The sequence below is a fragment of the Bufo bufo genome, chromosome 8 (assembly GCF_905171765.1).
Source record: "Bufo bufo chromosome 8, aBufBuf1.1, whole genome shotgun sequence".
NCBI classification, from domain to species: Eukaryota; Metazoa; Chordata; class Amphibia; order Anura; family Bufonidae; genus Bufo; species Bufo bufo.
The window spans coordinates 135,720,962-135,746,868 of record NC_053396.1 but is presented as its reverse complement, the minus strand read 5'-3'; the positions used below and the strand labels follow the sequence as shown (position 1 = coordinate 135,746,868).

Genomic DNA, 25,907 nt, shown 5'->3' with positions numbered 1-25,907 from the left:
TCCATACATCTTGGCTACTATCACAGGAGAGAGATCTAATGTATGTACAAAATTGAATTGCACCAAGACATGGTTACGATTAAGGCTACTTTCACACTGGCGTTTTGGCTTTCAGTTTGCGAGATCCGTTCAGGGCTCTCACAAGCGGTCCAAAACTGATCCGTTTTGCCCTAATGCATTCTGAATGTTAAAGGATCTGCTCAGAATGAATCAGTTTGCCTCCGTTCCGTCTCCATTCCGCTCTGGAGGCGAACACTGAAATGCTGCCTGAAGCATTTTGCTGTCTGTCTGACGAAACTGAGCTAAACGGATCCGTCCTGACACACAATGTAAGTCAATAGGGACAGATCAGTTTTCTATGACACAACCTGGCACAAAAGAAAATGGATCCGTCCTCCATTGACTTACAATGGTGTTCAAGACGGATCCGTCTTGGCTACGTTAAAGATAGTACAAACGAATCCAAACCAAAAGAGTGTGTGAAAGTAGCCTAATCAAACTACTACCCATATTTTTGTAAATTCTAACCCAGTCATCACGGTTTAACCCAGGAACACAGCGTTTCTTTAAAGGGGAGGTCTAAGAGCAGGACATTATAGGGACATGTCCACTCTATTAGCTCCAATGACTCCAAATGAAATATACTGCCATTTCACTAAGGCCCCTTTCACACGAGCGAGTTTTCCACGCGGGTGCAATGCGTGACGTGAACGCATAGCACCCGCACTGAATCCTGACCCATTAATTTCAATGGGTCTGTGTACATGAGCTTTTTTTCACGCATCAGTTCTGCGTTTTTCACGCAGCCCTGGCCCCATAGAAGTGAATTGGGCTGCAGTGAAAAACGCATTGCATCTGCAAGTGCGGATGCAATGCGTTTTTCACTGATTGATAAGAGATGTTGTTTGTAAACCTTCAGTTTTTTTTATCACGTGCGTGAAAAACGCATCAAAACGCATTGCACTCGTGCGGAAAAAACTGAACACAATCGCGGACAACTCTGACTGAACTTGCTTGCAAAATGGTGCGAGTTTTACTGAACGCACCCTGAACGCATCCGGACCTAATCTGTCACGCTCATGTGAAAGAGGCCTAATAGTAATAGTCATGAGGATGCGTCACTCACGAATACAGTGGACTCCAATATACTTGGATGCTGCTATTAGCTAAATGGCACAATGTCAGCCCAAGTTATGGGGAGATAGCCCATTTATACAGCAGATATGGGCCTACTAAGACATCGTAGCACTAGCTTCATGTACTGTAGAGACAGCTTTAATCCACTCAATTTCTAACATGTCTCTGGTTAGGCATAAAGGTGGTCATACACATTAGAGAAGACAATCATCTAATGTATATGCTCCTCAAACAGCAGATGCCAGGGTGAAGAGTCAGACATGTTGGGGGGCGAGATTAGGAAGTGTCTGGCCAGTCTAACTTAATCGCGAGCCTGCTAAATCATGGAGGCAGATCATCAATCAACAGTGGATGCTGGGAAAAGGGGTTGTCGGAGAAATCTGGTGCCACTTATCTTAGTGAAATAATAGGACCGGACAAGTTGTAATATTCATGCACCTATACATATAATCATAGAGAATCTCAGTATGTGCTGGATAACCATCTCAATTTTTCTTATTTTTAAGAATTACATGAATATATAATTGAGGCATACAACATGGCGGAAATACTTTACCAAGTGAAGGCAGTCTCTTCACCTGCGAATTCCCTGGAGTCGGGAGGGTTCTGCAGACGTAACCCTTCTTCACGGCATATTGGTGCAGTAAGACTACATTGCCAACCTGGAGTGTATTGTACCATTCTGGACAGATGGAATTCCAGAGCACAAGAGACATCATACCAGAGTGATCAGCAACCTCGAAATAAGCCTAGAAAGAAATAAGATATAAAAAAAATAAAATATATATATATATATATATATATATATATATATATATATATATATATATATATATAGCCATTCACCTTAGATAGCTAGCGGCCAAAAGCATCTTCTGTGGACAGCTGATCCTTTGGAACCTCCCATCCACATGCACGCTCAGCTCAGGAAATACAGAACTACCAAACATCTCAGCTGATCCCACTTTAGAACAAAAGGATCAAGAGTATCGAAATCCAACACAGCAACCTTCTCCCCATCCCTACCCGGAAGGACCGGACGGACAGTACTGCAAAGCATTGGTGCAGGCGCAAGATTGACAGGGCCACACAAGATTTCTGGCGGTGTTAATCAGAATGTCTTGAGCAGCGGGACCATCCCCCCCAACTGCTTAAGAAGTCAGATTTTTCTTTTTTAACAAATCCGATTCTCACAGATTGATTCGGTCATCTTTACCGCATGCTATACTTTTTTTTTCCCTCAATAGGACCCTATATGTAATGCATGACTCTATATGCCATTTGTCACAAGAAAAAAACATAATGGAAGCCGGGAACACCGTGTATACAGAGGCTAAGCTGATAAAAAGTCCTGCAAAAAAGAGACACCATTTGTAACCACTCCCACCAAGAGACAGAAGTGAACTCAGAATTTCCTAATAACATATGATAAGGGATGTTCCAGATTGGACAACCCCTTTAAGTTAAAGGAAGTGTATCACCGAAAAAAAAAAAAAATTCTGCCAGTTAAGGGAGTCGTTCACCAAAAATCACCATTACACCAACATCAGGATCTCAATTACATTCCCCATATTAAAATGCTACCTTCCATATTGCTGTCCAAACTTTTATTCGATACGTTAATTAGCTTCTGATGGTGCCCAAGGGCGGCGTTCATGCGGCCGATGCCCGGGCCCATCGGCACTTCTCATACGAAACCCCTCCCCTTTCACCCCTCTGGCCCGCCCTAAGTTCTTCTGATTACGTCCTCCTCTTTGTGAGAAATCCAGCGCTGTTCAAGAGCGTTTAATGCGCATGCGCCGGCCGGTACATACCAAGCTAGCCGGCCTTGTGCCTCTGTCCATAATGGGGAATGAAATGCGCAGGCACAGCGAACCTGTTGAACGGCGCTTGATTTCTCACTAAGAGGAGGACGTAATCAGAAGAACCTAGGGCGGGCCAGAGGGGTGAAAGGGGAGGGGTTTCGTATGAGAAGTGCCGATGGGCCTGGGCATCGGCCGCATGAACGCCACCCCTGGGCATCTTTAGAAGCTAATTAACATTGAATAAGTGTTTTTCTGAGAAAATCGGCGATGGACAGCAATATGGAAGGTAGCATTTTAATATGGGGAATGTAATGAGATCCTGATGTTAGTGTTCTATAATGGTGATTTTAGGTGAAGGACTCCCTTTAAAAAAAATCAGATATTAACACACATCCTTTTTTCTAATCTTTTTATTTTCTGACCGCAGATTTTTTAAATTCTATTTCCTGAACACGATTATGGGGGCTGCCATCTTGACTTTAAAATGCTGTTTCATGCTCAAAGCATTAAAAAAAAAAAGGTGTTATCCAACTTCAAGAACCCCCCTCCCCCCCACTTATGCCAGGGCCCCTCATCGGGTGGGACTAGGGGTAGCAGCCAAAGGCAGGCGGGGTCGAACCTCCCTAGCATCACGGGTGACACTAGGGAGGCTCGTCCCCCCGTCCCAGCCTGCCATTGGCTGCTCCACCCTCCCGAGGACTCCAGCATAACGGAAACCGGACGGATCAGTTATGCAGCCCATAGACTTCTATTATGACGGAATGAATAACGGAATGCCTCTAAAGGCATTCAGTTATGCTTTCGGTCATGGAATTGCGTTATGGTCCGTCGTAACGGAATTCAGTATATACCCCAACCCGAACTTCAAAATATGAAGTTAGCTCATCCCTACTGCTGACGAATGAAATTTTCTATCAGTGGCCACTTTTTGGAGCACAGCGTTGGGCAGCCAGGTGAGCGGACCAGCAAGTAAACCTAAATTATTCATATTAAACTATTGGTGGCGATAATTTGATCATATTTATTACTAGCTGCAAGCATGTGCTGTTCTTAAAGGGACTGTCCAAAATAAATAAAATCCCGGGGCAGCAGTATGCGTCTTCCTGCATCATGCTCCAGTCCTGGGTTCTTTTTCTGGCTACAGTGGTGACTTCCCATACACACCATGTCACCACTGCAGCCAAACATTGGCCTCAATAGTCATGTCCTGTATACTGCTGCCAGTGACTGGCTACATGTTGACCAGTTTGCACGGATCGTCACTACTGCAGCCAGGAAGATTGTGTCAGTGCTGCAATGCTAAAAGCTGAAGGGGCGAGTATGACTTTTTTGTTAAGGTATTTGCTGCTGACCAAGTTTTTACATACCTTGGACAACCCCTTTAAAGGGAACCTGTCATGTTGAACATGGCGTTTGAGCTGCGGGCACCATGTTATAGAGCAGGAGGAGCTGAGCAGGCCGATATATAGTTCTGTGGGGTGTTCATTTAAAGGTGTTTTCTCACTTAGACAAACTACATTTATTATGTGGAGAAATTTAATACAAGGCACTTACTAATGTATTGTGATTGTCCATTTTGCTTTCTTTGCTGACTGGATTCATTTTTCCATCAAATTATACAATGCTCGTTTCCACGGTTACGACCGCCCACCAATCCAGCAGTGGTGGCCGTGCTTGAACACTATAAGAAAGCATCAGCCCGTGTGAGCTCCCACAGTATAGTGTGCTAGCATGGCCACTGCTGCTGGATGGTCATAACCATGGAAACGTGCAGTGTATAATGTGATGGAAAAATTAATCAAGCCAGTAAAGGAAGCAATATGGACAATCACAGTACATTAGTAAGTGCATTGCATTAAATTTCTCTACCTGATAAATGCCATTTGCTGAAGGGAGAACACCCCCTTTAAATTCCTGCTCATTCTGAGCTTTGAAGTCAAGGAAGCTGTCCTATCAGTGATTGACAGCCTGCCCTCTATGACTGTGTATACAGAGACAGCTGTCAATCACCGATAGGACTGCCTCTGATGTCAAAGCCCAGAATGAGCAGGAATTGAAATCGATAAATTATATGTTATATTGAATCTTTTCCTATAAAACTTTATATCAATCTGCTCAGCTCCTCCGGTGCTATAACCTGCTGCCTGCAAATCAAACACCATGTTCAACGTGACAGGTTCCCTTTAAGATACTAAGCAAATTAACTTGATGTGTATGAGATAATGGGCACAAGTCCCTTACTCAAGGTATAATAAGCAAATTTATTTTTTTTCTGTTGCACGCTTACTTCCCTAGATTGGGATCAGTTCCTTTTTTAGAACAAAGTTTCCAGAGGAACACACAAACCAGAAATATGCAAACTGCCTTTAAAAGACAATGCACACCTACAAATCACATTTTTTATTGCATCAATTACGTAATAAAGTATATTTTGCCATTTAGGTTTTATTAAAAATGTTGCTCGGTTTGGCTTGTGTAACCTGACTGATTCCAATGCATAGCAAGCTCTAGAATATACTTCACCTTCTTTCTTCAGAGGTTTTCTCTCCTCTCCTGCGCGATCATTTGAAGAATTCTGATCAAATCTGTTTACGGCAATCTGATCAATCATTTGCAGATTTCTGCTGAGGAGAGGAGTGGGGCTGAGCAATCAGTAAGTGAGTGTGACGAATTAAGCACAGAACAGTATTCAGGAGATGCACTGGAATAAATGCAAGTTGCAAGAGCCAAATGGAGAAAAATGTTGAAAAAAAAAGAAGTACATAAGTTGTCCATTGCCTTTAAGTCTGCAAAGCCTTTATCTGCAGAGACTGCTGATATTTCACAGACAATGCATAAGTGGAATATGCATAAGTGATATACTGGTGTCTTAATAATATATTGAGCCTGTGACTAAACCAGCAATATTTATTAGCTTTCTAAGCATAGAAAACCTTTATTCAATATAGTAAAGAAATAGCCTTTTATTATGGGTTAAATGAGGCAGAAAAAAAAAATGAAGTATGTTTAACCTCTTAAGGACACATGACGTACCGGTACGTCATGAATGGTTCCGATCACTGCCGCTCGGCCGGCGGTGATCGGAACCCGGTGCCTGCTCAAATCATCGAGCAGGCACCTGGGGCAAATGCGTCGGGGGGTCCTGTGACCCCCCCATGTCGGCGATCGCAGAAAACCACAGGTCAATTCAGACCTGCGGTTTTCTGCGTTTCCGGGATATTCGGGTCTCTGAAGACCCGATAACCCGGAACAGGATGGTGATGGTGGTGTGATTTCACTCCACCAATCACCATCCAGCGATCCTGAGTGGTGATGGTGACATCACCACTCAGGATCGCTTTCTGATTGGTCTGTGGGCGGTCCGGCGGCAAATTCAAAAGAGGCAGGCGCTCCTCTCCTCCTTTTGTGTTCCGGAGCCGGAGGAGAGAGGAGCTGCCTGCACGTGTGTCTGCCAGCACCCCCAGGACCCGATCTGTGCCCCCAGGACCCGATCTGTGCCCCCAGGACCCCCCATCAGGTACATAGGGACAGCACAGGGAAAGTTTGGTTTAGGCAGGGAAAAAAAAGGGAAAGTTAGTTTGTGAACTTTTATTGCATCACCCTAAGTTAGGGTGTCTGGGGTCCACAGCACAGCTGTGTGACCCTAGACCCCCCAGGGGTGCTGCCACTTCCCCCCCCCCCCCCCACCTTTTTTGGGGTGCATTTTTTTCTTTTTTGGTGTACTCTGACTGTGGCCGGCACTTAGTGTCCGGCCGCTGTTAGCGCATCGCACACCTCACCGCTGATCAACTTCGGACGGTTGATCAGCGGTTTTGAATTTTTTTTTTCACATTTTTTGCACTTTTTTTAGTTAGTTGTTTTGTTTTTTTTTCTGTTAGTTTTAGGGTTAAGTCCGCGAACACCCGTGCCCCCACACACACGCACACAAAATAAAGAGTTACACACACGCACATATACACGCAGACACACACTCCCCTATGGCCCGCCGGACGTTCTCGGCCGAGGAGGCATACGCCCAGCTTGCCTCTGACTCCGAGAGTCCCAGTGAGGATGAGGATGACCCCACATTCCTGTTGTCATCCGCGTCCTCCTCATCATCTAGCGATGATGATGAGCCCCCAAGGCGGCGGAGACGCCGCCAGGCGGAGCAAGGGGACCGCCATGTTAGGGACCCTGTGGCCCAGCCTGGTACGAGCAGCTCTGGGGCTCGTACTGGTTTCCCGGCCCACCAGTTAAATCCACCGGAGCCCCCTGCCGGTGAACTTGTCTGGTGTAGCCCAGAGCGATACGAGCCTGTGATTCCTGATTTTGTAGGCCAATCAGGAATCCAGATTTCCACAGTGGGCTACACTGAATATGACTTTTTTTGTCATTTTCTCAGTGACCCACTGGTAAATCTGATGGTGGAGCAGACGAATCTGTACGCCCAACAGTTCGTCGCTCAACACCCGGGCTCCTTTTTGGCCAGGCCCGGTGGCTGGACGCCGGTCAGTGCAGCCGAAATGAGGACATTTTGGGGCCTCGTGCTGCATATGGGCCTGGTCAAGAAACCCAGTGTCAGGCTGTACTGGAGTGGGGACGTCCTATACCAGACCCCACTTTACAGTACAGCCATGACACGCTCCCGGTTTGAGGCCATCCGGAAATGTCTGCATTATTCCGATAATGCAGCATGTCCACCCCGAGGTGATCCTGCCCATGACCGTCTGTATAAGATACGGCCGGTCATCGATCACTTTGGGGCCAAATTCATGGAGGCCTTTGTACCTGGAAGGGAGGTCACAGTTGATGAGTCTCTCATTGCGTTCAAGGGGAGACTCATTTTCCGCCAGTATGTGCCCTCCAAGCGGGCGAGGTATGGCGTAAAGCTATACAAAATTTGTGAGAGTACCTCAGGGTACACTTACAAATTTCGTATATACGAGGGGCGAGATTCCCGGATTCAACCACCAGAATGTCCCCCCACTCTGGGTGTTACCGGGAAACTTGTGTGGGACCTTATGTACCCACTGCTGGATAAGGGTTACCACCTGTACGTGGATAACTTTTATACCAGTATCCCCTTGTTCCAGTCCCTTGCCGCCAGATCCACGTTCGCTTGTGGGACCGTGCGGAAAAATCAACGCGGCCTCCCTGCCCTCCGCCTCCAGGTACCTATCCCCAGGGGTGAGACCCGTGCCCTTACCACTGGAAACCTGTTGCTGGTCAGGTATAAGGACAAGAGGGATGTCCTTATGCTGTCCACAATTCATGGTAACGGCATCACCCCTGTCCCTGTGCGAGGTACCGCGGCAACGGTCCTCAAGCCCGATTGTATCGTCGCCTACAATCGGTATATGGGAGGAGTTGATCTCTCGGATCAAGTCCTCAAGCCATATAACGCCATGCGCAAAACCCGGACATGGTACAAAAAAGTTGCGGTCTACTTGGTGCAGGTTGCCATATACAACTCTTTTGTACTATCCCGAAGCGCTGGCAGCACAGGGACATTCCTGCAGTTCTATGAGGCAGTCCTCATGGCCCTGATCTTTTCGGACCGGGAAAGAGCAGGCCGGAGTACCTCGGGAACTGTAGGTGCCCGGATCGTCCCTGGCCAACACTTTCCAGGTGTGGTCCCCCATACTGGAAAGAAGGGACGAACCCAAAAAAGGTGCAGAGTGTGTCACAGGAGGGGGATACGGAAGGACACCACTACTCAATGTGACACGTGCCCCGATCATCCGGGCCTCTGCATTATTGGTTGCTTCAGGGAGTATCACACTTCCATGGAGTACTAAATTTATATCCCAATTTAGCACTGACATCGGATAAAAAAAACTGGTTCTCAGACTTGAGACATCCAAAAAAACGAAAATAATTTATTAAAAGTAGACATATTAGGTATTGCCGCGTCTGTAATAATCTCCTCTATAAAAATACCCCATGACCTAACCCCCCAGATTAACACGGTCAAGAAAAAAAAAAAAAAAGGTGCAAAAAAAGATTTTTTTTTGTCACCTTACATAACAAAAAGTTTAATAGCAAGCGATCATAAAGTCATATAGCCCCCAAAATAGTGCCAATAAAACCGTCCACTCGTCCCGCAAAAAATGAGCCCCCACATAAGATAATCAGATAAAAAAAAATAAAAAAAATGACACCTAGACTTTAGAGATCCAAAAATTTATTTTTTGTATCAATAAGGATAATAGTCTAAAACCTAAATAAATGTAAAAAAAAAAGTAGACTTATTAGGTATCGACGCGTTCGTAAGAATCTCCTCGATAAAAATACCCCATGATCCAACCCCCCAGATTAACACGGTCAAAAAAAAAAAAAAAAAGTGCAAAAAAAGATTATTTTTTGTCACCAAACATAACAAAAAATTTAATAGCAAGCGATAAAAAAGTCATATAGCCCCCAAAATAGTGCCCAAAAAACCGTCCGCTCGTCCCGCAAAAAATGAGCCCCCACATAAGATAATCGGATAAAAAATAAAAAAATGACACCTAGACTTTAGAGATCCAAAAATTTTCTTTTTGTATCAAAAAGGATAATAGTCAAAAACCGAAATAATTGTAAAAAAAAAAAAGTAGACTTATTAGGTATCGACGCGTCCGGAAGAATCTCCTCTATAAAAATATCCCATGACCTAACCCCCCAGATTAACACGGTTAAAAAAAATAAAAAAAACGGTGCCAAAAACGCAATTTTTGGCACTTTTCCATTTCAATCCGTTTTTTCCGGTAACAAAACGAGGGTTAACAACCAAACAAAAGTTAAAATTTATTACCCTGATACTGCAGTTTACAGAAATGCCCCATTTGTGGTCGTAAACTGCTGTATCAGTAAAAGGGAGGCCGCAAAAGGAAAGGACCGACATGGTTTCTGGAAGGCCGATTTTGATGGCCTTTTTTATTGACACCATGTCCCTTTTGAAGCCCCCCGATGCCCCCATAGAGTAAAAACTCCTTAAAAGTGACCCCATCTAAGAAACTACACCCCTAATGGTATTCAAAACTGATTATACAAACTTTATTAACCCTTTAGGTGTTTCTCAACAGTTAATGGCAAATGGAGATGAAATTTCAGAATTTAAATTTTTGGTAACCTTGCCTCACAAAAATGTAATCTAGAGCAACCAAAAATCATGTGTACCCTAAAAATAGTCCCCCAAAAAAATGCCACCTTATCCCCTAGTTTCCAAAATGGGGTCACTTTTAGGGAGTTTCGACTCCAGGGGTGCATCAGGGGGGTTGAAACAGGACACGGTGTAAATAAACCGGTCCATAAAAATCAGCCCTCCAAAAACCAAACGGCGCACCTTTCACTCTACGCCCCGCTGTGTGGCCGTACAGTAGTTTACGGCCACATATTGGGTGTTTCTGTAAACGGCAGAGTCAGGGCAATAAAGATACAGTCTTGTTTGGCTGTTAACCCTTGCTTTGTTAGTGGAAAAAATGGGTTAAAATGGAAAATTTGGCAAAAAAATGAAATTTTCAAATTTCATCCCCATTTGCCAATAACTCTTGTGCAACACCTAAAGGGTTAATGACGTATGTAAAATCAGTTTTGAATACCTTGAGGGGTGTACTTTCTTAGATGGGGTCACTTTTAGGGAGTTTCTACTCCAGGGGGGCATCAGGGGGGTTGAAACAGGACACGGTGTAAATAAACCGGTCCATAAAAATCAGCCCTCCAAAAACCAAACGGCGCACCTTTCACTCTACGCCCCGCTGTGTGGCCGTACAGTAGTTTACGGCCACATATTGGGTGTTTCTGTAAACGGCAGAGTCAGGGCAATAAAGATACAGTCTTGTTTGGCTGTTAACCCTTGCTTTGTTAGTGGAAAAAATGGGTTAAAATGGAAAATTAGACAAAAAAATGAAATTCTCAAATTTCATCCCCATTTGCCAATAACTCTTGTGCAACACCTAAAGGGTTAACGACGTATGTAAAATCAGTTTTGAATACCTTGAGGGGTGTAGTTTCTTAGATGGGGTCACTTTTAGGGAGTTTCTACTCTAGGGGTGCATCAGGGGGCTTCAAATGGGACATGGTGTAAATAAACCAGTCCATAAAAATCAGCCGTCCAAAAACCAAATGGCGCACCTTTCACTCTACGCCCCGCTGTGTGGCCGTACAGTAGTTTACGGCCACATATTGGGTGTTTCTGTAAACGGCAGAGTCAGGGCAATAAAGATAGTCTTGTTTGGCTGTTAACCCTTGCTTTGTTAGTGGAAAAAATGGGTTAAAATGGAAAATTAGACAAAAAAATGAAATTCACAAATTTCATCCCCATTTGCCAATAACTCTTGTGCAACACCTAAAGGGTTAACGACGTATGTAAAATCAGTTTTGAATACCTTGAGGAGTGTAGTTTCATTTTTGGGTGGTTTCTATTATGTAAGCCTCGCAAAGTGACTTCAGACCTGAACTGGTCCCTAAAAATTTAGTTTTTGTAAATTTCTGAAAAATTTCAAGATTTGCTTCTAAACTTCTAAGCCTTATAACATCCCCAAAAAATAAAATATCATTCCCAAAACAATTCAAACATGAAGTAGACATATGGGGAATGTAAAGTCGTCACAATTTTTGGGGGTATTACTATGTATTACAGAAGTAGAGAAACTGAAACTTTGAAATTTGCTAAATTTTTCCAAATTTTTGTTAAATTAGGTATTTTTTGGTGCAAAAAAAATTTATTTTTTGACTTCATTTTACCAGTGTCATGAAGTACAATACGTGACGAAAAAACTATCTCAGAACGGCCTGGATAAGTCAAAGCGTTTTAAAGTTATCAGCACTTAAAGGGACTCTGGTCAGATTTGCAAAAAATGGCCTGGTCCTAAGGTGTAAAAAGGCTGTGTCCTTAAGGGGTTAAAAAAAAATAAAAAATAAATCTACAAGTCTTGTGATATCTACATGCAATGCTGTCCACTTACCTCCAGGCTAAAGCCTTATTATATTAAGAAGAATGGTTTTCTATACTTGGAAAGCTGATACATATTACTGGTGTCTTTATAATCATATTGTTCCTGTAAATAAACCAGTAATATGTATTCGATTTCTAAGCATAGACAACCTATCCTCAACATGGTAATGCTATAGTAAATAGTGTATACGATACGTACATGCCAGGAAACAGCTCTGCCCTCAGCATGTCTAGCACTGTCAATCAAAGAGAAGGGAGGAGTGTGCAGAGCACAGGGGTCTTACAAAAGCAGTGATCCAAGGATTCAGCCCTGCCCTCTGGTGCTCCAACGTACTTGTTTAGATATGAATAAAAATGCAGATCTCAGCAGCTGCTTAACATACAGAAACAAGAAAGGTATTGTTTTAATCAGCAATTAACCCTACCAGGCAGTATGCCTGGTTTGATCATGCAGACAGTCTCTTTAAGGACTTCTAGGACTGAAAGTAAGGGTAGGTCCGGTTTCCTGCTCCTAATCATATAAACCTAAATGTGCCAGAGCTCAGCTTCTCTCCCTCAGTCATAGGCTCGCTATAAAGGACTACAGTTTGCATGCCATTATCTACTGAGGTCTTTTCTTACTTGATAAGGGTAGTCAGTTCTCTTCTCTGCTTTGCCAAAATAGCGAAGTCTGGATTTGTGCATGACCCGTACAAGCAGGGGAGGTAAGGTTACTCTTGACAGCCCCATCATTTCCAGCTTCTGTAATGAGCAGACTTTGGTGACTATGAGGAAACAGAAAATGGGACATTAGTCATAATAACTAACACTGCCTCATTGAAAGGCATGACTCTACAAAACTCCTATCTGCCCGGAACAGGAGGAAGCTGCAACATCTGTTAGGCGTTCTGGCAAGATCTTCAAAATGATACAGAAACCATGAAAACTAACACCGTATGGAAACCTTTGTTTGCTTTTAGCCTTCAATTAAATACATAAAACCATGCTGGACACAACTGATCCTGCTGAAGGCTGCACAGTTTAGGGTACTTTCAGACTAGCGTTTTTCTTTTCAGGGATTGAGTTCTGTCACAGGGGCTCAATACCAGAAAAAAACTGATCAGTTTTATCCTAATGCATTCTGAATGGAGAGCATTCCTTTCAGGATACACCAGGATGTCTTCAGTTCAGTCCCTCTTACGTTTTTCGGACTGAGAAAATACCGCAGCATGCTGCAGTTCTCTCTCCGGCCAAAAATCCTGAACACTTGCTGGAATGCAAAACTATGACTTAACACATGTGGAATTATATACATAGCAAACAAGTGTGAAACAACTGAAAATATGTCATATTCTAGGTTCTTCAAAGTAGCCACCTTTTGCTTGGATTACTGCTTTGCACACTCTTGGCATTCTCTTGATGAGCTTCAAGAGGTAGTCCCCTGAAATGGTCTTCCAACAGTCTTGAAGGAGTTCCCAGAGATGCTTAGCACTTGTTGGCCCTTTTGCCTTCACTCTGCGGTCCAGCTCACCCCAAACCATCTCGATTGGGTTCAGGTCCGGTGACTGTGGAGGCCAGGTCATCTGGCGCAGCACCCCATCACTCTCCTTCATGGTCAAATAGCCCTTACTTTCAACGTTTTCCCATTTTTTCGGCTGACTGACTGACCTTCATTTCTTAAAGTAATGATGGCCACTCGTTTTTCTTTACTTAGAATTTGTATTATGGCAAGAAAAAAGCAGCTAACAGTCTATTCAGTAGGACTATCAGCTGTGTATCCACATGACTTCTCCTCAACGCCACTGATGGTCCCAACCCCATTTAGAAGGTAAGAAATCCCACTTATTAAACCTGACAGGGCACACCTGTGAAGTGAAAATAATTTCAGGGGACTACTGCTTTGCACACTCTTGGCATTCTCTTGATGAGCTTCAAGAGGTAATCAAAGCAAAAGGTGGCTACTTTGAAGAACCTAGAATATGACATATTTTCAGCTGTTTCACACTTGTTTGTTATGTATATAATTCCACATGTGTTAATTCATAGTTTTGATGCCTTCATAGTCATAAAATAAACAAAACTCTTTGAATGATAAGGTGTGTCCAAACTTTTGGTCTGTACTGTGTGTATATATATTTTCATGACTGAAAATTGTAGATTCACACTGAAGGCCTCAACACTATGAATTAACACATGTGGAATTATATACATAACAAACAAGTGTGAAACAACTGAAAATATGTCATATTCTAGGTTCGTCAAAGTAGCCACCTTTTGCTTTGATTACTGCTTTGCACACTCTTGGCATTCTCTTGATGAGCTTCAAGAGGTAGTCACCTGAAATGGTCTTCCAACAGTCTAGAAGGAGTTCCCAGAGATGCTTAGCACTTGTTGGCCCTTTTGCCTTCACTCTGCGGTCCAGCTCACCCCAAACCATCTCAATTGGGTTCAGGTCTGGTGACTGTGGAGGCCAGGTCATCTGGCGCAGCATCCCATCACTCTCCTTCATGGTCAAATAGCCCTTACTTTCAAAGTTTTCCCAATTTTTCGGCTGACTGACCTTAATTTCTTAAAGTAATGATGGCCACTCGTTTTTCTTTACTTAGCTGCTTTTTTTCTTGCCATAATACAAATTCTAACAGTCTATTCAGTAGGACTATCGGCTGTGTATCCACCTGACTTCTCCTCAACGCAACTGATGGTCCCAACCCCATTTATAAGACAAGAAATCCCACTTATTAAACCTGACAGGGCACACCTGTGAAGTGAAAACCATTTCAGGGAACTACCTCTTGAAGCTCATCAAGAGAATGCCAAGAGTGTGCAAAGCAGTAATCAAAGCAAAAGGTGGCTACTTTGAAGAACCTAGAATATGACATATTTTCAGCTGTTTCACACTTGTTTGTTATGTATATAATTCCACATGTGTTAATTCATAGTTTTGATGCCTTCATAGTCATGAAAATAAACAAAACTCTTTGAATGAGAAGGTGTGTCCAAACTTTTGGTCTGTACATATTTTTTTTTAAATATAGTAAGAAGTAAAATGTTTTTAATCAGATATTACAATTTTATGAGCAGCGTAAAATACTAAACAAAACCCAAACCCCATACCTCCTCCCCACTCAGGTTTAAAAAAATAAATAAAATAAAAATTAAAAATAATAAGTTGTATCATACATCATATACAAGATAGAGAGAGATATCATACATACACACAGTCAGGTCCATAAATATTGGGACATCGACCTAATTGTAACATTTATGGCTCTATACACCACCACAATGGATTTGAAATAAAACGAACACGATGTGCTTTACCTGCAGACTGTCAGCTTTAATTTGAGGGAATTTACATCCAAATCAGGTGAACGGTGTAGGAATTACAACAGTTTGCATATGTGCCTCCCACTTGTTACGGGACCAAAAGTAATGGGACAAAATAATAATTATAAATCAAACTTTCCCTTTTTAATACTTGGTTGCAAATCCTTCGCAGTCACTTACAGCCTGAAGTCTGGAACGCATAGACATCACCAGACGCTGGGTTTCATCCCTGGTGATGCTCTGCCAGGCCTCTACTGTAACGGTCTTCAGTTCCTGCTTGTTCTTGGAGCATTTTCCCTTCAGTTTTGTCTTCAGCAAGTGAAATGCATGCTCAATGGGATTCAGGTCAGGTGATTGACTTGGCCATTGCATAACATTCCACTTCTTTCCCTTAAAAAACTCTTTGTTTTCTTTTGCAGTATGCTTTGGATCATTGTCCAATGAGTTCTGAAGCATTTGGCTGAATATGAGCAGATAATATTGCCCAAAACACTTCAGAATTCATCCTGCTGCTTTTGTCAGCAGTCACATCATCAATAAATACAAGAGAACCAGTTCCATTGGCGGCCATACATGCCCACGCCATGACACTACCACCACCAGGCACTGAGGAGGTGGTATGCTTAGGATCATGAGAAGTTTTTAGAACTTTCCTTCTCCATACTCTTCTCTTCCCATCACTCTGGTACAAGTTGATCTTGGTCTCATCTGTCCATAGGATGTTGTTCCAGAACTGTGAAGGCTTTTTTAGATGTCATTTGGCAAACTCTAATCTGGCCTTTTTTTGAGGCTCACCAATGGTTTACATCTTGTGGTGAACCCTCTGAATTCACTCTGGTGAAGTCTTCTCTTGATTGTTGACTTTGACACACATACACCTACATCATGGAGAGTGTTCTTGAATCTGGCCAACTGTTGTGAAGGGTGTTTTCTTCACCAGGCAAATAATTCTTCTGTCATCCACCACAGTTGTTCCGTGGTCTTCCGGGTCTTTTGGTGTTGCTGAGCTCACTGGTGCGTTCCTTCTTTTTAAGGATGTTCCAAACAGTTGTTTTGGCCACGCCTAATGTTTTTGCTATCTCTTTGATGGGTTTGTTTTGTTTTTTCAGCCTAATGATGGCTTGCTTCACTGATAGTGACAGCTCTTTGGATTTGGAGAGTTGACAGCAACAGATTCCAAATGCGAATAGCACACTTGAAATGAACTCTGGACCTTTTATCTGCTCATTGTAATTGGGATAATGAGGGAATAACACACATCTGGCCATGGAACAGCTGAGAAACCAATTGTCCCATTACTTTTGGTCCCTTAACAAGTGGGAGGCACATATGCAAACTGTTGTAATTCCTACACCGTTCACCTCATTTGGATGTAAATACCCTCAAATTAAAGCTGACAGTCAAAGCACATCTTGTTTGCTTCATTTCAAATCCATTGTGGTGGTGTGTAGAGAAAAAAATGTTAGAATTGTGTCAATGTCCCAATATTTATGGACCTGAGTAAAATATATATATATATATATATATATATATATATATATATACACATATATATATACATATATATATATATACACACATATATATATATATATATATACACACACATATACATATACACACACATATACACATACATACACCATCTCAACGTTCGGGTCTTAACAGGTCGGTAACGCTATAAATCCTCGTACCGATTCTGAGCTGTGTCACTTTTTTTGTAATTCTGTCAGCTCCTTCTTAGAATGTACGGTTGGAGGAAAAAGAAACAAGCATGAAAACAGCATTTAGACTGATTTTATGTTCCTCCCTCATAGGTAAAAAGGGAATCAAGACCCTTCATTCTCAGGGTCAGTGAGGGTCCCTGAAGTACAACCCGCACTGATCACAATGTTGTGTCACATGCTAGTGATTTTTTTTTTTAAGGAATCAAGCTGATTTCACAGCTCATATCATTGCTTTTTAACCGCTTGCTGCCACTGTTACGCCGATAGGCGTCAGCGCTCTCAGGTTTCAGCGACGCCTATTGGAGTCATCTCGTGAGACCCGAGATCTCGCGTGAACGCGCGCGCATGCGTTCACAGCGGCGCGCAGCTCTGAAGTTAAACTACAGCCTGCCAGCGCTGATCATTCGCTGGCAGGCTGTAGATGTTTGAAAAAAAATAAAAATAAAAAAATAAAATAAATAGCATCAGAAAAGGTATATTAGACGCTGTTTTGTTAACAGCGTCTGATATACCTGCTACCTGGTCCTCTGGTGGTCCCTTTTGCTTGGATCGACCACCAGAGGACACAGGCAGCTCTGTAAGTAGCACCAAGCACCACACTACACCCCCCCCCCCCCCGTCACTTATTAACCCCTGATCACCCCATATAGACTCCCTGATCACGTCCGTATGTGTTTTGCGGTTCCGCACATTGCCAGAACTATATAGCAAATGCCTTTTCTTGTCCGCAAGAATAGGACATGTTCTATATTTTTACGGAACGGAAGTGCGGACCCAGAAGTTCAGATCCGCAATTCCGGATCCGAGCAGGACAAAGTCTGTCCCCATAGAAATGAATGGGTCCGCAATTACGTTCCACAAAATGCGGAACAGAATTGCGGACGTGTGAATGGGGCCTAAGGGTCCCTTATCACCGCCAGTTAGTTAGCTACTTGTTAGGTAGTTAGCGCCCACCGCACCGCAGTCACCGATTAGTCGCTGATTAGAGTCATCGCTGTCGCTAATCAGCACTAGTACTATATAGTATCTGTAAGTGATCAAGACTGATCGCAATCCTCTATCAGTACATTAGGGTCACCTTAGGCTCTACAAAAAACGCAGTGTTCACCCGATCAGGCCTGAACTTGTGTGCACACTTGCGTTGAGTCCGCCCCACCGCAGTAACAGAATTTTTTTTTTCTGATCACTGCAAAAACACCGTAAAATCGCTGCGGCGCTATAAAGATCACTTTTGAGCTTTTTGGATCTTTATTAGCGATCACAGCTTTACTTCGCAAGCACTCCTTTTTACTAGGCAGGTGAGCTCTTTTTCGTGGGTAGTCTCAGAGGAATACCCCCTAAATTTAGTTAGCCCAAAATGTCAAAAAGGGGTATTCTGCTGAAGAGTACTTTTAGGATTTCACAGGGCATTTTTACGCATTTGGATTCCAAACTACTTCTCACGCTTTAGGGCCCCTAAAATGCCAGGGCAGTATAAATACCCCACAAGTGACCCCATTTTGGAAAGAAGATACCCCAAGGTATTCCGTGAGGGACATGGCGAGTTCATAGAAGATTTTTTTTTGGGCACAAGTTAGCGGAAATTGATAGATAGAGATAAATATATATATATTTTTTTATATGAACTCACCATACCCCTCACGGAATACCTTGGGTATCTTCTTTCTAAAATGGGGTCACTTGTGGGGTATTTATACTGCCCTGGCATTTTAGGGGCCCTAAAGCGTGAGAAGTGCCCTGTGAAATCCTAAGGCTGGTTTCACACGGGCGTTGCTGGAAAATGTGCGGGTGCGTTGCGGGAACACCCGCGATTTTTCCGCGCGAGTGCAAAACATTGTAATGCGTTTTGCATGCGCGTGAGAAAAATCGCACATGTTTGGTACCCGAACTTCTTCACAGAAGTTCGGGCTTGGGATCGGTGTTCTGTAGATTGTATTATTTTCCCTTATAAGATGGTTATAAGGGAAAATAATAGCATTCTGAATACAGAATGCAAAGTAAAACAGCGCTGGAGGGGTTAAAAAAAAAAAATTATCTCACCTTAGTCCACTTGATCGCGCCCGGCATCTCCTTCTGTCTCCTTTGTTGAATAGGACCTGTGGTGAGCATTAAATACAGTTACAGGACCTTTGATGACTTCACTCCGGTCATCACATGATCCATCACCATGGTAAAAGATCATGTGACGTACCATGTGATGACCGGAGTGACGTCATCAAAGGTCCCGTAACTGTATTTAATGCTCACCACAGGTCCTATTCAACAAAGGAGACAGAAGGAGATGCCGGGCTACGCGATCAAGTGGACTAAGGTGAGTTAAATTATTTTTTATTTATTTTTTAACCCCTCCAGCCCCATTTTACTTTGCATTCTGTATTCAGAATGCTATTATTTTCCCTTATAACCATCTTATAAGGGAAAATAATAATGATCGGGTCTCCATCCCGATCGTCTCCTAGCAACCGTGCGTGAAAATCGCACCGCATCCGCACTTGCTTGCGGAAGCTTGCGATTTTCACGCAACCCCATTCACTTCTATGGGGCCTGCGTTGCGTGAAAATGCAGAATATAGAGCATGCTGCGATTTTCACGCAACGCATAAGTGATACGTGAAAATCACTGCTCATCTGAACAGCCCCATAGAAATGAATGGGTCGGTATTCAGTGCGGGTGCAATGCGTTCACCTCACACATCGCATCCGCGCGGAATACTCGCCCGTGTGAAAGGGGCCTAAAAGTACTCATTGGAATTTGGGCCCCTTTGTGCACCTAGGCTGCAAAAAAGTTGCACACATGTGGCATCACCGTACTCATAAGAAGTAGGGCAATGTGTTTTGGGGTGTATTTTTACATATACCCATACTGTGTGTGAGAAATATCTGTAAACTTTAATTTTTTTTATACAAAGTTGTCAATTTACAGAGATATTTCTCTCACCCAGCACGGGTATATGTAAAACTACACCCCAAAACACATTGCCCTACTTCTGAGTACGGCGATACCACATGTGACACTTTTTTGCAGCCTAGGTGCGTAAAGGGGCCGAAAGTCCAACGAGTACCTTTAGGCTTTACAGGGTTGCTCACAATTTAGCCCCGCCCAAAATGCCAGAACAGTAAACACACCCCACAAATGACCCCATTTCAGAAAGTAGTAGGGATCGACAGATATTGATTTTTTAGGGCCGATACCGATAATTTGTAAACTTTCAGGCCGATAACCGATAATTTATACCGATATTCTGTGAATTTTCATTTTTGAGAGAAAAAAAAAATGTTGCTACACAAATCTGCTGAAAATGAATGTTTATTGTTAATGTGCATTTTTTTTTTTGTAAATCTTTTTCATTTATACTTAATATTTTTGTGTTTTTTTTTTTTTACTAACTTTTAGCCCCCTTAGGGACTAGAACCATTGTCCTATTCCCCCTGATAGATTTCTCTCAGGGTGAATGGGAGCTCACACTGTCCCTGCTGCTCTGTGCTTTGTGCACACAGCAGCAGGGAGCTGAACATGGCAGCCAGGGCTTCAGTAGCGTCCTGGCTGCCATGGTAACCGATCGGAGCCCCAGGATTACACTGCTGGGGCTCCGATCGGAGGAGCAGGGGAGAGGGGATCCTGTGGCCACTGCCACCAATGATTAATACTAGGGGGCTTGGGGGTGGGGGGCGCACTGCGCCACCAATGATTAATGCTTGGGGGGCGCACTGCGCCACCAATGAAGATAAGTCTCTCAGTCATTCATATACAGGAGGCGGGAGCTGGCTGCAGAATCACATAGCCGGCTCCCGACCTCTATGAGCGGTAGCTGCAATCCGCGGCACCTGAGGGGTTAACTACCGCGGACCGCAGCTATTGCTCATAGAGGTCGGGAGCCGGCTATGTGATTCTGCAGCCAGCTCCCAGCTCCCGCCTCCTGTATATGAATTAATGAAAGACTTATCTTCATTGGTGGAGCAGTGGACACAGCCCCTCCCCTCCTCTTATCTCCTCTCCTCCCATTGGCGGCAGCAGCAGCACAGGGGGAGGAGACACTGCTTCCTTCTCCCCTGTGCTGCTGAGGGAACACAGAGAGCGCTGAGAGCAGCGCGTTCTGTGTTCCCAATACGTTATCGGTATATCGGCAAAATAGATGCCGATAACGTTCAAAATCCTCAATATCAGCCGATAATATCGGCCAAACTGATAATCGGTCGATCCCTAGAAAGTAGACACCCCAAGGTATTCACTGAGGGGCATAGTGAGTCCGTGGGAGATTTTTAATTTTTTTTGCCAGAAGTTAGCAGAAATAGAAACTTTATTATTATTTTTTTTCCCTCAGAAAGTGTCATTTTCCGCTAACTTGTGAAAAAAAATTAAATCATACATGAACTCACCATGCCCCTCCGCGAATACTTTGGGGTGTCTTCTTTCTAAAATGGGGTCATTTGGGGGGTATTTATACTATCTTTGCATTCTAGCACCTCAAGAAACATGACAGGTGCTCAGAAAGTCAGAGCTGCTTCAAAATGCGGAAATTCACATTTTTGTACCATAGTTTGTAAACGCTATAACTTTTGCGCAAACTAATAAATATACACTTATTGGATTTTTTTTTTTATAAAAGACATGTAGCACAATAAATTCTGACAAACTTTTATAGAAATGTAATTATAATTGAACAATTTTACCAGAAAAATTAAACACTTTTTTTGAGAAAATTGTGTTTTTTTTAATTAATATCAGAAAAATGAAAAATCTCAGCAGCAATCAAATACCACCAGAAGAAAGCTGTATTTGTGAGAAGAAAAGGAGGTAAAATTCATTTGGGTGGTAAGTTGCGTGACCGAGCAATAAACCGTTAGGGTCCATTCACACGTCCGTTTTTTCTTTCCTGATCTGTTCCGTTTTTTCAGGAACAGATCTAGACCCATTCATTTTCAATGGGTCCTGGAAAAAAATCAGACATTGAGCTGTCCGTTTTTTTCCAGGACCCATTGAAAATGAATGGGTCCAGATCTGGTCCAGATCTGTTCCTGAAAAAACGGAACAGATCAGGAAAGAAAAAACGGACGTGTGAATGGACCCTTAAAGTTGTGAAGTGCCGATTTGTAAAAAAGGGCCTGGTCACTAGGGGGGTGTAAACCTGTGGTCCTTAAGTGGTTAATTTGTCATAATATTTTTTTAAAATAGAGGTCAGTTGGAACTCAAAGTGAAAACTATAGAGGTTTTTTTTTTGGTTTTTTTAAACTCTCCTAAGATACAGTAAATGGAACACAATTCTGGACAATTTATAAAAGGTGTGTATAAAAAAAAAACACTTCACGCTTGTCTTGTAAAGCTTCCTTTAGGCCTCCGTCACAATGTGGCTAACCACTGTGCTGCCTTCACATACTTTCTTTAGAGAGTTGAAGTCTATGACTGCAGATCATATTAGATCATCACTGGGCTCTGCTGTGGACATTGTGATTGTGAATCCAGCCTTAACATAGGCTACACCTGCACAAACATTTCTTTGTTAGTGTCCACTCCGGGTTTTTTTTTTGCGGCCCATACACTGAATAATAATAATAATAATCATCCATGTCCTGTTATTGTCCACTTCGTGGACAAGGATAGGACTGTTCTGTTAGGGACCGGCTGTTCCATTCTGCAAAATGCAGACCGCAAAACAACAACGTTTCTGTGCATAAGCCCTAAGGGTATGTCCACACATGACAAATGCCACTGATTTTCTGCAGCATTTTATGGAAATTCGTCTCAGAAAATTGTGCGTTTTTTGTTGTTGAGGAAATGCTTCATTTTTCATGTAGATTTCATTCTTTGCATTGCAAGGGGTTAAACTGCCAATGAAAATCTGCAGCATAAATTGACGTCCTGTCTGTACCACAGGACAAAATCCACTGCGCATTTTTTCTCCCTTATGACATGGACGAGTTTCTGACAGCCCATTTACTTGGCTGGTCCTGCACCGCACGGCAGAACTCTTCACTATACAGAGATTACTGGAAAGAGCTTCATATAGAAAAGAAAACTTATAAAAATATCTGTAAATGACCCCCATCATGTGAAGACTTTATTGCAGTTGTTTGTGCATCAGCTCGTACCAGTCAAGCAAAATTGTCTAAGGCTGTGTTCACACAGGCGTTGCGGGAAAATGTGCGGGTGCGTTGCGGGAACACCCGCGATTTTTCCGCGCAAGTGCAAAACATTGTAATGCGTTTTGCACTCGCGTGAGAATAATCGCGCATGTTTGGTACCCAAACTCAAACTTCTTCACAGAAGTACGGGCTTGGGATCGGTGTTCTGTAGATTGTATTATTTCCCCTTATAACAGTTATAAGGGAAAATAATAGCATTCTGAATACAGACTGCATAGTAAACTAGCGCTGGATCTTTTACCACGGTGATGGATCATGTGATGACCGGAGTGACGTCACCACAGGTCCTTTACCTGTAATTAATGCTCACCACAGGTCCTGTTCAGCAAAGGAGACAGAAGGAGATGCCAGGCTACGCGATCAAGTGGACTAAGGAGAGTTAAATTATTATTTATTTTTTAACCCCTCCAGCGCTAGTTTACTTTGCATTCTGTATTCAGAATGCTATTATTTTCCCTTATAACCATGTTATAAGGGAAATAATAATGATCGGGTCTCCATCCCAATAGTCTCCAGCAACCGTGCGTGAAAAATCGCACCGCATCCGCACTTGCTTGCGATTTTCACGCAACCCCATTCACTTCTATGGGGCCTGCGTTGGTGGTGAAAAATGCAGAATATAGAGCTTGCTGCGATTTCCACGCAACGCACAAGTGATGCGTGAAAATCACTGCTCATCTGAACAGCCCCATTGAAATAAATGGGTCGGGATTCGGTGCGGGTGCAATACGTTCACCTACAGCATTGCACCCGCGCGGAAATCTCGCCCGTGTGAACGCAGCCTAAGGCCTCCTGCACACGACCGTATGGCTTTTTCAGTGTTTTGCGGTCCGTTTTTCACGGATCCGTTGTGTTTCCGTTTCTGTTCCGTTTTTCTGTATGGCATATACAGTATACAGTAATTACATAGATAAAATTGGGCTGGGCATAACATTTTCAATAGATGGGTCCGCAAAAAAACGAAACGGAAGACGTACGGATGCATTTCCGTATGTGTTCCATTTTTTTGCAGACCCATTGACTTGAATGGAGCCACGGAACGTGATTTGCGGGCAATAATAGGACAATGTTCTATCTTTAAACGGAACGGAAAAACGGAAATACGCAAACAGAATGCACACGGAGTACATTCCTTTTTTTTGCGGAACCATTGAAATGAATGGTTCCGTATATGGACCGTATACAGAACGAAAAAAAACGGCCAGTAAACGGGGGAAAAGAACAGTTTTGTGCAGGAGGCCTAAGGGCTCGTCCTCGTTATGGCCAAGGATAGGACTATCCGTTCTGCTCCGTGGAATGCACACAGCCGGTATCAGTTTTGCCGATCTGCCAACATTGGGGGCATGATCCCTTTTCTGCATGAAATCCACAGCAGAAGAAAAAAAAAAACAGCAAATAGTGATTATTTTTTTGTTGCAGATTTCATTGCACAAATGCTGCCGATTTGACAGATTGCACTTTCCGAATTGCAAAGTTAACAAGGAAAATCTGCAGTACGAAGGGACATGCACCGCAGATCAAAATCCACTGCAGATTTATTTTCCCACAGCAAGTGGATGAGACTTTCTAGAAACCCATTGACGTTGCCGGCACTGTACAACACTGCAGATTTGCCGCACAAAGATACGAAACTGCAAATCTGCGGGTGCGTTGCGTGAAAAACGCAGAATATAGAGCATGCTGCGGTTTTCACGCAACGCACAAGTGATGCGTGAAAATCACCGCTCATCTGAACAGCCTATAGAAATGAATGGGTCGGGATTCAGTGCGGGTGCAATACGTTCACCTACCGCATTGCACACGAGCCGGAAATCTTGCCCGTTGTGAACGCAGCCTTAGGGTACTTTCACTCTAGCGTTTTTCTTTTCCGGCACTGAGTTCCGTCCTAGGGGCTCAATACCGGAAAGGAACTGATCAGTTTTCTCCTAATGCATTCTGAATGGAGAGTAATCCGTTCAGGATGCATCAGTTCAGTCCCTCTTACATTTTTTGGACGAGATAATATCGCAGGATGCTGCAGTTTTCTCTCCGGCCAAAAATCCTGAACACTTGCCGGAAGGTCGGATCCGGCATTAATTTCCATTGAAATGCATTAAATGCCGGATCCGGCCCCAAGTGTTTCAGGCAAAATGGATCCGTTCTTTCCGTTCGTGCATGCGCAGACCATTAAATCTGTGACAAAAATAAATACCGGATCAGTTCTTCCAGATGGCAACCGGAAAGACGGATTTGGTATTGCAATGCATTTGAGAGACTGATCAGCATCCGGATCCGTCTCACAAATGCATCCGTTTGCCTCCAGATTGCCGGATCTGGCAAGCAGTTCCGGCGACAGAACTGCCTGCCAGAATCCTCTGCTGCAAGTGTGAAAGTACCCTTATTCGGCAAGCAGAGCAGGGGGGCGTCTTGCAGGTCGTGTGCTCGCCCCAGACATGATACCAGGACAGAAATGAAGCAGGACTATTGAGCCGCAGACACGTGTCTCTGCTGTTTGCAGGCGGATGTGATGCAATGACTTGGCCACAGATGAGACGGTGACCTTCGATGGAAAACCATCATGTGGAAACATCACGCTCTGTCTCACAGCTCCACAATACAATGGTAAAGGAGTCAAACAGTAAGGCTAGTTTCAAATATGTGTTAAAGCTATCCAGCAAAGGAAGAGCCTGCCGGCGTTCACCGTATCCGGTTACTGCCGCTCAGCCGCTGGGAGCTATTGACTAGAATGGGACCTGGAGGGGATCCAGCCAGACTATCACAAGCACTGGTTTTTTGTCCGGCCAGATCCCCGCTGGGTTCCATTATAGTCCACTAGGGTCTGACAGTGCGCGCAGTCCGCTACTTTCACATCAGTATCTGCAAACCAAAACCAGGGGTG

General features: G+C 43.4%; 1 protein-coding gene across 1 annotated transcript in view; it reads right to left on the bottom strand.

Moving 5' to 3' along the window:
• RADX (RPA1 related single stranded DNA binding protein, X-linked) overlaps positions 1-25,907 on the bottom strand; it is a 104,800-nt gene that overhangs the window by 65,467 nt on the left and 13,426 nt on the right. The window contains exons 4-5 of the mRNA XM_040406324.1: positions 12,478-12,620; positions 1,694-1,886 (exon numbers count right to left, since the gene is read on the bottom strand). Coding sequence (XP_040262258.1) covers positions 1,694-1,886; positions 12,478-12,620 — 336 coding nt within the window. The remainder of the gene's footprint in view (positions 1-1,693; positions 1,887-12,477; positions 12,621-25,907) is intronic.